The sequence below is a fragment of the Stegostoma tigrinum genome, chromosome 38 (genome assembly GCF_030684315.1).
Source record: "Stegostoma tigrinum isolate sSteTig4 chromosome 38, sSteTig4.hap1, whole genome shotgun sequence".
Taxonomy (NCBI): Eukaryota; Metazoa; Chordata; class Chondrichthyes; order Orectolobiformes; family Stegostomatidae; genus Stegostoma; species Stegostoma tigrinum.
This window is the reverse complement of record NC_081391.1, coordinates 8,416,282-8,432,751: the sequence shown is the minus strand read 5'-3', so window position 1 is coordinate 8,432,751 and position 16,470 is coordinate 8,416,282. Positions and strand designations below refer to the sequence as shown.

Below are 16,470 nucleotides of genomic sequence, written 5' to 3'. Positions count from 1 at the left end.
ACTTAAAAATACACTCTGTGTGTTAACTGTAACAACTATGTTCAACTCCCAGATACCAATAACAAATCTGTTAATACTGACACGATAAGTAATTGGTAAATTGGTATCTGTAATACCGGTATCAGTAATGACTATGTTAGCATTGTGTAAGACTTGTAATGATACTGCTTACACTTTGTAAGATCAATAATGGTTATATAAATGCTAGTTAATAACATTAATAAATATTTAACATGGGATGATATTTGTTTTGGTTGCATCAACATTGATTGGTATCAGTGATGAATGTAACAACACTGTACTACATCAGCAACTAATATTTTGTACAATTAGAAATGTGTGTTCACAGCATGTGATGTCAGTAATTATTGTGTTACTTCTCTGTGACATCAGCAATAAATGTATGGTTTTTGTAATAAGTATGTTAACGACGTATAATATTGAATTGTCGTTACCTAATGTCATGCTTGAATATGTTAGAAGTGTGTGATGTCTGAAATGATTGTGCAAAAACTAATAACAGCAACAAAAACATTAAATTATGATATCAGTCATAGAGCTGTATAGCACAGAAACAGACCCTTCAGTCCAACTTGTCCACGCTGACCGGATATCCTAAATTAATCTAGTCCCATTTGCCAGCATTTAGCCCATATCTCTCTCAACCCATATTCATATACCTATTCAGATGCCTTTTAAATATTGTTATTGTACCAGTCTCCACCACTTTCTCTGGCAGCTCATTCCATACACACACCACCCTCCACGTGAGAAAAGTTGCCCTTAGGTTCCTTTTAAATCTTTCTCCTCTCATCTTAAACCTATGCCCTCTAGTTTTGGACTTCACTACCCTGAGAAAAAGCTATTCACCCTATCCATGCCCCTCATGATTTTATAAATCTTTATAAGTTCACCTCTCAGCCTCCAACGCTCCTGGGAAAATAGCCCCAGCTTATTCAGCCTCTCCCTATTAGCTCAAACCCTCCAACCCTGGCAACATCCTTGTATATCTTTATTGAACCTTTCAAGTTCCACACATCCCTCCGATAGCAGGGATACCAGAATTGAATGTTGCATTCCAAAAGTGGCCTAACCAACATTCTGTACAGCATAACATGACCTCCGAACTCCTACACTCAATACCCTGACCAATAATGGCAAATACCTTCTTCACTATCCTGTTTACCGGTGAATCCACTTTCAAGGTGTCATTTATAAGTTAACGTTGTGTGAGATCATTCATGAATATTCTCACATTTTTATATCAGTAATAAGTTGGTAACACTATGATATCAATAAGAAAGGTATTAACATTGTGATGTCAGCAGGGAAATTGTTAAGTGGTATGATATTAGTAAGGAATGTATTTGCACTGTGTGATCTCAGTAATGCCATGCCTACATTTTCTGGCATCAATAAACAATGGGTTAATGTGGTATGATATCAGTAATCAGGGTGTTAACAATGTCATTTCAGACTTGAGGTGTTATAATTATGTGATTCCATATTAATCTATTTTCAGTACAGTTCTAGTAATATCAGTCATGGATATGTTCAGACTGTGATCTCTGTCAACAATGCTCATGTTGTGCATGATGTATGGAATGTGATATCAGTAATGAAGTTTTGGTGCTGTATAATATTCATAATCCAAACCTTAATATTGTGATATCATGAGTGGACACGCTAACACTCTTGATGTCGCTAATAAATGTCTAAAACTGTGATTTCATTAATTGTGATATTAGTGCTACATCTGTTAACACTGTAATGTTTGCGTGAATTGTCATGGACCAGACCAAACCCCTCAAAATATATTAAGAAGATAGACTAAACCCTAACTTTTTCTTATCTTAAAGGTAAGTAAAAGGCATTGCATTCCAGATGCAATTCAATTGGTCAAACTATTTAACTTTAAGCAAAACACACTTTACTTTTACAACACCATTAAAATGCAGACAAAATAAACATTTTTAAAAATGGTTTAACTGTATTTCTATCAAAATGCTTAACAAAACAATATATTTTAATTTACTACTAATTAACTGTTCTAATATCATAACATCCTATAAACACACACTTGGCAAAGGCAAATTCAGTAGAGTAGATTGTCTCATATCAATTAAAGCCCCAGCTTTTAACTGTAACAGAGAAAGGATTAAAAGCTTCCACATCCAGCTTCCAGACCCCAGAAATTGCAGAAAGCTAAAACCAGAAGTCCTGGTTCTATGGAACCTTGATCCCACCCATTCAGGCTGCTTCAATAGTACCAACTTTAAAAAAAAACAAGGCCTCACAAGTTGTATATTTTATTGACTTTGAGCAGTCTGCTTGTCACCTCTTTTAACTTTTCTTCATAAAAAATAGCACAAAATATACTTTTTAAAATCATAATATCCTCATAGAATGTTTTAACACAATTTGTTACCTAATATCAGTGATAGATACATTAGTGTGGTTGACAGCTATTAGTTGAAGGGTCAATAACAAGGAGGAATAATTTTAACATGAAAGGCAGGAGGTTTCGAGGGGATGTGAGTATAGTGGAATCCAGAATGTATTGCCTGGGAGGGTATTTGAGATGTGTAACCTCAGAATCTTTTAAAATTATGGGATGGACACTTGAAATGTCATAACATTCAACTTATGGGGCAAGTGCTTGAAAGTGGAGCTGGTGTAGATTTAGTCTACTTTTGGTGATACAGAGTTAATGGACTGAAGGGCCTCTTCTGTACTGTATGATGCTAAGTTGCTGGTTGCTGAAACAATTTAAGAATATGGAATGTGCAGAGAAGTCTTCAGGCTGATAATCTGTAAGTTAATGTGTCAAATTATGTAGAAAAAACGGGGGAAACTTGGACTTTTCGGTCTGGAAAAGAGATGTCAGAAAGAAAATCTTCCAGACTAAGGCTGAATATTTAGTTTAGTTGGCAAGGTAGGTGCAGATTATGACTTTATTTAATAGTTAGAAATGTACTGAATTTACAGAATTCTGGGAGAGATGGGGACTGGGATTAATTGATAACTTTAGCTGGCATAGTATGATGGTCCCCTCCAATGCTGCTTCACTCAGGTGTAACCCCACAATAACCCAAGTTGGCATGGGCACAAATTCTGATATTTGAAACTTGCTAACTCATTCAGAAATCAAGATAATGCAAGTGTTCCCTGATAGAATAATGGAACATTTAAATAAATGGTTGAATTGGGGGTGAATGTAAAATTGTTCAAGACGTTAAATTCAGATGAAGCAAGTTACCTTCATTGCAGAAGCAAAAGAAGATTATTCTCCCCCTCTTCAATACCAAACCCATTTTGCATCCATGCGTTTGTACATGTTTATTAGCAGTATCTCACACCACAATTGCAACCTGCAAGAAATGTTTGGTTTCATGTCATTTGAGGTTAATGGTTTGATTTTATAAGGGACCAGACCCTACTGCATGTAGCCTTCTCTCTCTCCTCGCTGTTTTCCAACCCACGTTGGAATGGAGAGAACAAAATCTCCTCTGATAACTGACTACAAGAAGACAACAACCCCAAAATCAGGTTCCTAGGGTCTACTGAACCCCCTTACAAGGGGCTTCGCTGATCAGCTAAGGAGCCTTCTTATGAGGTAATTCTGTGGCTTGTGTTTGGTGCAGTTAGAAACATCTAATTGGGCTATAATTGACCAAACAGTGTCCAATACAAACACTGAGTGACGACAGTGGATTGGGATTCATCCACAGCATGATTATCCCTCATTTTCTTGGTTTGCGTTGATACCTTGGATACACACTTAGTTGGTTAGATGAATGCTGCTGACAATGAGGTTTGGGCATCAGAGTTTGGTTCTGCATAATTTAGCAGCTGCTGACTTAGATTAGAATATCTTCCTAGATTGATACTGGAATGAGTGGGTTGACCTAGGAACAAAAATTAGCAAAACTGGGCTTGTTTGCACTGTAATTTAGATTAGTGACGAATGAATGGAATCAAGTATATGAGTTGCCAAAACATCTTAACAAGTTGAAGGTGTGAAAGGTGTTTTCTCTTGTGGATGACTACAGACATAGGTGACACAGTTTTAAGGCAGGAATGAAGATTTTATTTCTATCAGAGGGCTGTGTGACTTTGGACCTCTGCCTCAGAAAGCAGTGGTGGTCGCAGACTTTGAATATTTTTAAGTTGGAGGAGGATAGATTCTTGTTAGGCTTGGGAGTCAAAGGGAGATGGGAATGTGGAATTCAAAAACATGGCCAGGTCAACCATGACATTAGTGGATGGCCAAGCAGGCTTGAGGGACTGAATGAACTACTTCTGCTCCAAAATCATCTACTCATATCCCTTTACTCTGAGTCTGCTGCATCTCCTTCTCTGCCTTATCTAAAAATGACTCTTGGGAATTTTAATAAGCTCTTTTGTTTCTAGACCAACGTGCTGAATCTTGATTTCTGTATTACTGCTCCCTTGCACAAGTTATTTCATTCTCTTCTCAATCTCAATAGCATGTTTTTTTCTTCTTCGTTTGTTCACGGGATGTTGGCATCACTAGCTAGGCAGCATTTATTGTCCATCCCTATTGCCCAGAGGGCAGGTAACAGTCAACTGTGTTCCTGTGGGTTTGCAGTCACATGTAGGCCAGATCAGGTAAAGATGGCAGTTTCCTTCCCTAATGGACATTAGTGAACCAGATAGGTTTTTCCTGACAATTAGCAATGGATTTATGATCATCACTAGATGCTTAATTCCAGATATTTATTGAATTAAAATTCCAACACCTGCCATGATGAGACTCAAACCTGGATCCCCAGAACATTACCTGGATTAACAGTCCAGTGTTAATACCACTAGGCCAACACCTCCCTTGATGATGTGACTGATGATTGTGTTAAATCACCTTATACGTCATTATATCATTAACATATGCATTGTCATTGTACTGCAATCTGGACAATGATGTAGGAGAGGGACAGATGACAAATATGTCTGTATTTTGGAAGACAGGGCAGGATTATAAAGACTGAGGGTGGGGGTACAAGGGATCTTACTAAATTGGACACCATAAACCAATGGTGTGATGGCTCGAGCACTGCTGCCTTGCAGCACCAGGAAACCAGGTTTGATTCCAGCCTCGGGTGAATGTTTATGTGGGTTTGCTCAGGTTTCCTCTCACAGTCCAGAGATATACAGCTTAGGAGGACTGGTCATGGTAAATTGCCCATAGTGTCCAGAGATGTGCAGACCAGATGGATTAATCATGGGAAATGTGGGAGTAGGGTGGGATGCTCTTTGAAGGGTTGGTGTGGAACCAAAGTACAGACTGGCCTGCTTCCATACTGTAAGGGTCCTAAGACACAGATCTTCTCTTAATTTTCAGCAGAGTTTCTGGAGTGATCTGAATTGAAGTTCTGGTGAATGTTACTTATTTTGGTTGTTGCAGCATGAAATAAGCACTAATTGCAAGCAAATGTCAGTTTGTATCCAGAGATTAAGTAGGACTATCAATGTTCTGAATTTCTGCAGTGTTTATCAGACAAATAAGGTGGAAAAAGAGCCACCTTGAAGACAGCCTGCCCATATATAATATTTTGAAGATCCCAGTTTACAAATCCCTACAATGACTTGAGCCCATACTCCTCTGCCATGACTCTGAACTCTTCATCTCACCTTGGGGTCATGTCATATGTTCCCCACCTTCCTCTGAAGCACAATCATAGGAACATAGGAAATAGGAATAGAGCATTGAACCTCATTAGTCTGTTATACTATTCAACTAAATTATAACTGATCTTCCACTTCAATGCCATACTCCTGCATTATCCCCATATCCGTTGGTGTCTTTGACTTCTATTACACTGTTAATCTCTGTCTTGAATATAATCAATGATAGAACTCCCAAAGACTTCTGGGATAGAAAATTCCAAAGATTTACCATTGGTTGAATGGAGGCTTTCTCCTCATCTCAGTCTTAAATGGCACTTATTTTGCAACTGCACCCCCTGGTTATAGAACCACCCAGCCTGGAAAAATGTCCTTTGTGCTTCTATCCTGTCAAACTCTTCAGACTCCTGTACACATTAGTGAGATTACCTCTCATTCTTCTGAAGGCTTCAGGATACAAGCACAGTCTCTTCAAACTGCCCTCATAAGTGTGATCGTGCTATTCCAGGAATGGTCAACATTCTTTGCACTTCCCTTATAGTAAGTAGGTCCTTCCTTAGGTAAGGAAACCAAAACCATAAACAATACTTCAGCTGCAATCTCAGCCATGCTGTGTATAATTGCAGCAAGACCAATTTGCTGTTGCACTCATACCCTTGCAATCAGAGTCTATGTTGTCTTCTGCGTGCACCCATGGGCCATAATCTCCCTCTTAGCTTACTTGATTTAATTTGATTTGATTTATTGTTGTCACACGTACCTAAGTACAGTGAAAAATTTTGTTTGGCGAGCAGTATTGGCAAATCATAACGTACGCATACATAAAGATGCTTAGGCACAGCAAGGCGCACCAGTTTACGGCTGCACAGGATGTGCATAAAAGCAAGAATCAACAATAGATTTGAATTTAAAGAGGTCTGTTCGACAGTTCCGTAACAGCAAGGAAGAAGCTGTTTTTTAACCTGTTGGTGCATGTGTTCAAGCTTCAGTATCTCCTGCCTGTTGGAAAAAGTTGGAACTTGGGGGCTCCAACAATGAATATATTTAAGGCTGAGGTAGAAAACTTGGGGTTGTCAGGGATTCAAGGGATCTGGATAGGAAAGTGAACGGCGTCCCAAAAATCAGCACAGCTATACTGAGTAGTGTATAATTCAGCCATAATCTACTGTTCCTACTTTTTTCTTTTAGTGCTCACAGACATAAGGTGAGCAAAGACTGTTGATGACATGAGCCAGTTAAATTTTGATGAATTCACATGATGTTCCTTTCCCTGCTCCTGTAGAGGAGCCATTAACATATCATCGATCTCCTGTGTCTTTGCCAATGGGGAATCAAGTCTGTGCTGTTTTCAGACAAAGTGGAGTTCAAGGGCACTGCATAATTGGATATGGGATGTATTTCAGCCTTCAATTCAAAGACACACATTTGGTCTTAATTATGTTAAAGTATTATATAAAAATAAATTATGGCTAAATAGCAAGAGGTACAGCAATTTGGGAAGCAAAGAAAATATAGGTAATTGGAGGATGCCATAGAGAATTAGAATTTTCAGCACTGCCACTGGCTGGAGGGTATTGTTACGTGATGAGTTTATACATTCTGTTTCTATTATCAATGCAGACACAGAAATACAGCATTGAAAAATGTGCAAGTTGTCGCAGAAGTACGAGATCAGACTCTGCTAGGTTTATAGATAGCAAGTGCATGGTTAGATGGGTTAGTACCAGATTAAAATGGTGGACTTTGAGTTTCTCGTTACCTTCCTGTCTTCAAGGGGCCAAAAGGAGAAATTTGCAAGGCTTGACGGAAAGAGCAGGGAAATGCGACTAATTTTATAGCACTTCTATACCACAATGACATGAGATACATGACTCCTTCAGTGCTGATCCTTAGATCCTATTCATAAGATCCTTTCATTGTCATGGAGTCATTGAGTCATAGGGTATGGAAACAGACTCTTCAGTCCATGCCAAACATAATCCCAAATGAAACTAGCCCCACCTGCCTGCTCCTGGCCCATATTCCTCCAAAACTTTCCTATTCATGTGCTTATCCAAATGTCTTTTAAACATTATTATACCCACATCTGCCACTTCCTCAGGAAGTATAATCCGCACACAAATCACCATCTGTGTAAAATATTTGTCCCTCATCTTATTTAAATGTCTCTCCTCTCGACTTTAAAATGTGTCCCTTCGTCTTGAAATCCCCCATCCTCAGGAAAAGACTCCATTCTCCCACCTCTTCCTTGAGCTGTGCTTCTCAGCATCTTGATTAACCAGTCACGTTTTAGATTTTCTGATTTCTTTAATGGTTGCTTGATACATTGCCCTGAACAGGCTTTGCATGTAAATTAATTAACTGAAACACATGGATGCTTTGCTGACAGTGGTTAACAGATGAAAAGAATAATTTGGTGATGGGGAAAAGAACAGTTCAGTCATGTACAAGAACACTTCTAGATTGTGAAAAAAGAAGCAAAGAAGTTGCTTACTCAAAGAAAAAAAAATGTTGCTTGATTCATTTAATTATAAACATAGGTAATTTGGTGGTGATAAAACAATAGCTTCAGAGGTGCACAGTAGCATCTCTGGATAGATATGAAAAAATGTCACTTAATTTAATTAGAGACACGGGTGGTTTGGTGGAACTTTTTTTTTGCAAGAAGTCACTTGATTGCACTGCCCCTGGTGGGTAGGACTTGTTAATTATTACTATTCAGTTGGTTAAATTAGTTAATTTGCTTATGGGTCACACAAAAAGAAAGCCACTTGATCGATTCTGGACTACATGCCTCTCTTCTAAGGATATGCTCATACCAATTCAAATTTTGATGAAGAAAGAGGCATGGGCTGGTGAAGCTTTTTTGCCTAGCATTGATCAAGACAGAATCTTCTTGTGCAGAGTAGTATTGCTATTCCCTTTGAGATTTGGCATTCTTGCAATGCTGTCCTGATGAGTGTAAGACAAAAAGCTTCAAAAGTGTGTCTCTTCTGCAGCAATTTCTTTAATGTTTCTTTCCATCGCTTCTGTGGTCAATGTAACAAAGTCAGCCAGGTGGACCTCACAGAATATGAATTCCCTGATTGGGGCTGTTAGCCTGGTCCAATCAGTGAGCCCTGGCTGACAGATATAAACAGGAGCGTCAGAGATTCTATTCACTCTGAGAAAGCCAGACCAGTGTTAAGGACTATGCAAGTGTAAATAAAGGGTGACTTGGTGATGGGGTATTGGCCTCTGTGGACTTATTTCAGCCTACGTCTTTGTAATAATTTGCAGGAGCTTTCATGACATTATGCCAATATTTTCCCAAGAGTTCTTTCTCCCCTTTACCATTGTTTTGTTCTGATTTTATTCAATTGATCATTTGTCAACCTTTTTTGTTTTGATCTGGTGAAGATTTGCTGTTTCTCTCCAAACATGCTGACAGACAAGCATACTTCCAGCATTTCTAGCTAGGGATTCAGATATGCTATCCTACATAACCTCTGACATGAATTTTCCTTTCCTCTGTCCTGTCCTTAGGAGATATGGAGGAGCTAGAAGCCCTCTGGCTGACTGGCATCTGCCATAACGAGAAGAACGAGGTGATGAGCAGCCAGTTGGATGTCGATAATATGGCAGGCGTGTTCTACATGCTGGGTGCTGCAATGACACTGAGTCTTGTCACGTTCATCTGCGAACACCTCTTCTACTGGCAACTGCGGCATTGCTTCATGGGTGTCTGCACTGGCAAACCAGGTGTCATGTTTTCAGTCAGCAGGGTAAGACCACATCTCTCAATCTGTGCCTGTTTTCCAATGGTATTAATTGCAGCTTGGCTTTGGAGGGTTTGAAAATCCACGTGATCTGGTGCTCCTGCACAACAGCGGAGGGAATGGGGATTATTCAATCTCCTGGACCTTTGACTGAAAGCTTTGAACTTAAAAGCCTTTGGTTATAGACTCATGCACTGATACAGTGTGGAAACAGACCATGTGGTCCAACCTGTCCATGCCAACCATAATCCCAAACTAAACTAGTCCCAACTGCCTGTTCCTGGCCCATAGTCCCCAAACATTTCTTATTCATGAACTTGTCTAAATGTCTTTAAAACATTGTAACTGTACCCACATCCACCACTTTTTTTGGAAGTTCATTTCACACACTAAACACTGTCTGTGTATAAACATCCTTTTTTTAAAAATACCTTTATCCTCTCACCTTAAAAATATGCTCCCTAGTCTTGAAATCCCCCATTTTAGGGAAAAGACACCTGCCATTCACCTTATCCATAACCCTCATGATTTTATAAATCTCTATAAGGCCACCCCTCAGCCTCCCACTCTCCAGTGAAAAAAGTCCCAGTCTACCTAACCTCTCCTTATAACTCAGACCTTCCGTTCCTGGCAACATCCTGGTAAATCTAGCTTAATAATATCCTTCCTGCAACAGAACTGTACAACCTCAACATGACATCCCAACTCCTTTACTCAAACGTCTGAGCAATGAAGTCAAGTGTGCTAATTGCCTTCTTAAGGCAATTAGCCAGGGTGGCACGGTGGCTCAGTGGTTAGCACTGCAGCCTCACAGTGCCAGGGACCGGGTTTGACTCCAGCCTTGGGCGACTATCTGTGTGGAGTTTGCACATTCTCCCCATGTCTGAGTGGGTTTCCTCTGGGTGCTCTGGTTTCCTCCTCCAGTCCAAAGATGTGCAGATTAGGTGGATCGGCCATGCTAAATTGCCCATAGTGTTCAGGAATGTGTGGGTTATAGGGGAATGGGTCAGGGTGGAATGCTTCAAAGGGTGGTATGGACTTGTTGGGCTGAGGGCCTGTTTCCACACTGTGGAGAATCTAATCTAATCTTAATTACCCCACCTACATGTGACGTAAATTTCAAAGAATTATGCATATGAACCCCTAGGTCTATTCCACAACACTACTCAAGGCCCATCTCTTAGTTAAGTCCTGCCCTTGTTTGTTTTACCAAAATGCAATACCACATATTTATCCAAATTAAATTCCATCCACCACTCCTCAGCCCATTGACTCAATTGATCAAGATTTCTTTGTAATCTTGGTTATCCTTCTTCACTGCCCACTATACAACCAATTTTGGTATCATCTCCAAACTTACTAATCATGCCTTCCATAGTCTCATCCGAATCATTTATATAAATAACAATGGTGAACCTAGTACTGATCCCTGTGGAGCACTGCTGGTGTTACACTCCCAGAGGGCAGATATGCAAACCTGCTCACTGTCTCTGATTGTTGATGCTCATAGAGTGATTCATCCACTTGTAAGTAATTAGGTACACTTGGTAGCAGACGTGCCTTTGAGCAACAGTGTTATAGTTTCAAGTCTCACTGCAGTGCTTGAGTGTGTAAAAAGTTAGGGTTAGCTCAGTTACTCTCTTGGTGTTGTGGTAATATCACTTATATTTGGGCCAGAGGTTTGAGGTGAAAGTTCTCACCTACCATAGAGCCATAACACGATGTATCTGAACAGGTAATTCCTTTAAAAAAAAGTCTGCCTTGGCTGTCACTCCATTTTCCAGGGGAAAGACAGATAATTGAGATTCCCATAATATTTTATCTGTTCTCTTCTCTTGCATTTCTCGGTGTTTCATTCTTATTGTAGGACATCTTCAAAATAGATCACTAAATGATTACACTTGGTCTCCACGCCCGTTAATGGATAGAGGGTTTAACCTGGGCTCTCACGCCAGAAAGCAATGAATGAATCTCCCTGTTGGGTCCCAATGTTTAAACATGTCATCCAGTTGTACTTGGGACAAAAAGGTCTGGAGATTTCCAAACTTGATCCGAAATCTTGCAACAGTCCACAAACATCCACATCTTGTTTATTCACATCCTTTTATCTCATTGCTGTTTAAGGGATTTTGCTGTGCTTCCTGCATGACAGGAGTGACTACCATTCAAACATTCTGCATTGTCTATAAAGTAATTTGAGATGTCCCGAAGCCTCAGTATAATGGCATTTACTTTTTTCCTTCTGTCCGAGTCCCTTTAATTAAATGTGAAGGGAGATCATTTTGGCTATGTCTCTTGTAACAGATCTCTTCCTGTCTCTCCTGTTGTCAATTTAAAGGATTTTGCATTCTGTTAGAGTCTTGAGGGATTCAGGCAATCCTGTAATTTCTGTATACTCCTTGTTTTAATTGAAAAATCGGAAAAAGCGGCCCTGAAATTGTCCCGGGATGGGAAGACACCATATAGCCAATGTGCAATTCATCAGCTAGTTAACTCTCAAACTAGTGGGGTGTCACAGTGGTTAGCACTGCTCCCTCACAGTGCCAGGAACCTGGGTTCAATTCCACCCCTGGATGACTGTCTTTGTGGAGTTTACGTATGCTTCACGTGTCCATGTGGGTGTGCTCCAGTTTCCTCCTACAGACTAAAGAATTACTGGTTAGATGTATGGCCATGCTAAATTGTCCAGGAATGTTCAGGGGATATGTCTGGGTGGGATGTTCTTTGGTGGGTCAGTGTGGACTTGATGGGCTGAATGGCCTGCTTCCACACTGAAGGAATTTAATGATTCAAACTATCTGTAATTAGCAGATAATTAGAAAAGTGTCCAGCTGTCATTTTCTCTGTTCAGTTTCTGCCTATACCTTGTTGTAGTGCTCCTTTCTACAAAAAAAACTTCCTCCTTACTTGGCATCACCTTCAAACCTGGAAATCCAAGACACTGCACCTTTATATGAATCAACGATAAGTCTGGCGGAAATATGAGGCCTTAGAAACCCATTCTGCAATTTTCCTTTTGTTCCTTCCCTTTATCCCTGATCTCTATCACCCACTTCTCAAGCACTCACCTGCATTTCTGTCACACTTTTTCACGTCTTCAGGAGGTTCACTATGAAGAGTTATTTCTTGAAACTTAAGTGCACAGTATGATCCCATAAACAGTAAATGAGACAATTGGCTAGTTAATTCCCTTCTCTACTTCCAATTGTTCCACATGATCTTTTGCAGTCAGTTGAGAGGTTAGACAGAGCTTCTGTTTAACATCTCCATCTCCAACATTCCCTCAACACTTCATGTTCCCGAAGTGAAGATGAATCAGGCAGTGTGTGCTACTCACTGAACAAAACCAACACCATGGGTTTCACTTTGTATAGGACATTCTGGCCTAGATTTTCCAATGACCAGTCACTATTCCAGTAGAGCATGGGAATTGTGCCCTGCAGAATTCCATTTTAGCAGACTCTGAAGGAATTGCTTGGGAAATTGAATAATCTGTTTAGCAATTCCCTTATACTTGAAACCTTCTTGAAGTATTCATTTAAATTGAAGAACTTAGAGAGTTGCAATGAAATTAAGTAAATAATTACTCAGGAAATATTAGACTGTTAAATATATATAGTCTAACTCCCATATCTACCTCAATCACCCCCAACTACACCTCCCACAAGCCACAGACAAATCCCCAGACCCTCCTCTCACCAGCACCTGACACCCCCTTCCTACTCTAGGCCAACTCCAGACTTCCCTTGCTCTGAACAGGCTCCCCCTCCCCCAGCACCAGGTCTGCAAACCGACCAGCACCTCCTGCTGCTGTGGACCTGATTTGTCTCTGCCCACTCATTAGACTCACCCCACCCCAAGCCCTTCCCAACCCACAGCCAATATCTCCCACCTATCCCAACCTATCCTGAACACTGCTTCCCTTCCCTGGCCCCAATGCCATCTCATACCCTAACCCCTACCCAACCGGCATCCTATCACATACACACCTGGCACCCTAGTCATGGTATCTACCTACCACTCAGGGGGTCAGTTAAGTGGATTGCTGGCTTGTGGTGAAAAGTTCCACCAACAGCATGGGTTTGACTCCCACACTGCCAGAGGTTACCACTGAAAGTTCCATCTTCTCAAGCTTTTCCCTCACCTGAGGCATGGTCACCCTTAGAATAACCTCACCACCAGTCATCTCCCTCTAATGTGCAAGCAGTCCCATGGTCCTCTTTCATGATGGTGAGTTTGTCTCACCCCACTTGGCACCCTGCCCATTTGACAATCTAACTTCCAGCCGGTAAAGTGGTTGTGATTCTGAGTCTTTAAACTTGAGTATAAGGGATCTGACTGCTGTGAAAAGGTGGTTGTTTTATCTTCCCTTCCACAGTTCTGCACTTTGAGACAACTGGCAAATTGGAGGTACAGCTTTGTATTTCTGAAGGTGCTTTGATCAGAATCTCTTGTCAGAAATGAAGCCATTGTGCTTTTCGTAAAAGAGAAGGGGAAATTTGTGTAAAACAAACATTTTGCAGCATAGTACTCAATATTGTAGGGGTTACCATGGACCAGAAACTGAACTGGACCAGCCATAAAAAAGCTGTGGCTATGAGAACAAATCAGAGACTAGGAATTCTGCAGTGAATATCTCACCTCCAACTCACCGAAGGCATGAGCCAGGAGTATGAAGGAATACTCCCAATTTTCCTGGCTGCATGCAACTCTAACAAAACTCAAGAATCTCAACACCATCTGGGACAAAGTAGCCCATTTGATTGTCACCCAATTCATCACATTCACTCCCTTCACCACTGACGTACTGTGACAGCAGTGTGCACCATCTGTAGTAACTTGTACACTGCAGACGCCAAATAGGTATGGGGCAGTGTGCCAGGTGGAATAGCACCACCCAAACCTATGATATCTACCACCTAGGACAGGGACAGTAGATGCACGGGAACACCACCACTTGCAACTTACCAACACTGCCCTAACTTGGAAGTATAGTGTCATGGACCAGACCAAAGCCCCTCCAAATATTTTACAAAGGTAGCCTAGACTCTAACCTTTTCTTATTTTAAAGGCAAATATGACATGCCATGTTCCAGATACAATGCAACTGGTCAAACTACTCGATGATAAGCAAAACAAAGTTTATTTAAACACAACAAAAGAAAATGGAATTTAGAATAACTTAACTCTACTGGAAAACTTAACAGACTAACTGATATAGTAACTGTTACTAATTAACTGTTCGAATATAGTAACATTCCGTAAACACAACCCTTGGCAAAAAGGCAAATTCAGAAAAACAGATTTTGTTTCATATGCAATCCGGCAGCCTGGGAAGAGAACTCCCAGCTTTTGGCTGTAATCGAGAGAGGGGTAAAAAAACAGCTTTTTCAAGCCCACAACAGTAACTGCTTAAAGCTAAACCTAAAAATTTAAAATAAATTAGAAATCCTCGTCTGTAAGAGTTGGCCACACCCACCTAGGCTGTTTCTTTTGTTCCAACTTTTAAAAAAACCCAAGGCCTCACAAGCTGTTTAATTTACTGAATTGCCAAGTGGACAGTTCAGTACCTCTGTTTTAAAACCTCTCTTTAAAAGAAAAGGACAAAGTAACCTCTTACGGTTACAGCATCGTCACAATAGTGCGATTTCTTCACTGATACTGGATCCAAATCCTGGAACTCCCTCCCTAACAGTACTATGAATGTACTTATCCCTACTGTTTCCAACAGTTTAAGAAGACAGCTCCCCACCAGCTTCTCAAGGTCAATTAGGCCTGCTGATCCAGACAGCAAAGCCTACCTCCCATGGAAAGGAGATTCGCTGCCTGTTTGATTCTAATGATTGAAACATGGCCGCTATCCAATGTGCTTTTTTTTAACCAATTGTTGGATATTATTGAACTCCATCTTATTAATGGTCGCAAACTTCAAATCTGCAGTGTCACACAGCAGTGTTGTGATAAGTCTCTAACAGTAAGACAGGTTATTTCTGATAACGTACAATTGGCTCAGACTAGGCAATTGAAAAGTGTCCAGCTGTCTGCTACTCTAGTATGTTTGTAACCATTGTGAAGCATGTTCTAAACTTCTCCCAGTATACCATCTCCAACTGAGCAGAAAGCAGTGTGGCACATGATATGACTCCACAGCAGTTCCGGACACTAGTTAGTAGCAGTTACCAGTTTCAAAGAAATGGCTGAAATAGTGCGGGACTTCTTGCTTTAGACAAATGAAGTGATGTAATAAAATTGCGCGAAATTCTGAGTAGGTTTGATAGTATAGGAGAAAACGCTCCACTAGTAACAGGCAATGAGGATAAGACGGCCACAAATCTGTGAATTTAGGGAGGCTTTCTTTACCCAGAGGGTAGTAGGAATGTCAAACTTGCAGCCACATGGAGTTATTTGTGTCTCAAATGCTTTTAAGGCACATGAGGGAGGAAAGAGGATAAGGTGATAGGGTTAGATGGAGCAATACAGAAGGCTCAAGTGCAGCATAAATAGACCAGTGGTCTTATTCTGTGCTGCAAATTCTGTGTAATTGGTACCTGCAGTCTCAGTACGCTAACAGGCATTTCAATAACATTAGAGATAACAAGGTGTAGAGCTGGATGAACACAGCAGGCCAAGCAGCAACAGAGGAGCAGGAAAGCTGACATTTTGGGCCTAGACCCTTCTTCAGAAATGCTGTCCAATAAAGCTGAGTAGGATTGTGAGATAACACGGCATAGAGCTGGGTGTACACAGCAGGCCAAGCAGCATCTTAGGAGTGGGAAAGCTGACGTTTTGGGCCTAGATCCTGGGATCCAGGTCCAAAACGTCAGTTTTCCCGCTCCTAAGATGCTGTTTGGCCTGCTGTGTTCATCCAGCTCTACACCTTGTTATCTCGGATTCTCCAGCATCTGCAGTTCCTATTATCTCTGGTAGAATTGTGAGTTCAGGTCGTGGATCCTACGAAGAATAAAAAACAGGAGAGGTCCTTTGCAGGTCTGGGAGAGGGAGGCTTTGAGCTGGGGTAGGCTTGATTGTAGTGCTAGGAGATGCCAGCGCATTGCTGTGAGTGTGT

General features: G+C 40.8%; 1 protein-coding gene across 1 annotated transcript in view; it reads left to right on the top strand.

Annotated features, from left to right (window-relative positions):
- Nucleotides 1–16,470, top strand: part of LOC125447006 (glutamate receptor ionotropic, NMDA 2B-like) — a 382,369-nt gene that overhangs the window by 360,146 nt on the left and 5,753 nt on the right. Inside the window, exon 13 of the mRNA XM_059640487.1 lies at nt 9,172–9,410. Coding sequence (XP_059496470.1) covers nt 9,172–9,410 — 239 coding nt within the window. The remainder of the gene's footprint in view (nt 1–9,171; nt 9,411–16,470) is intronic.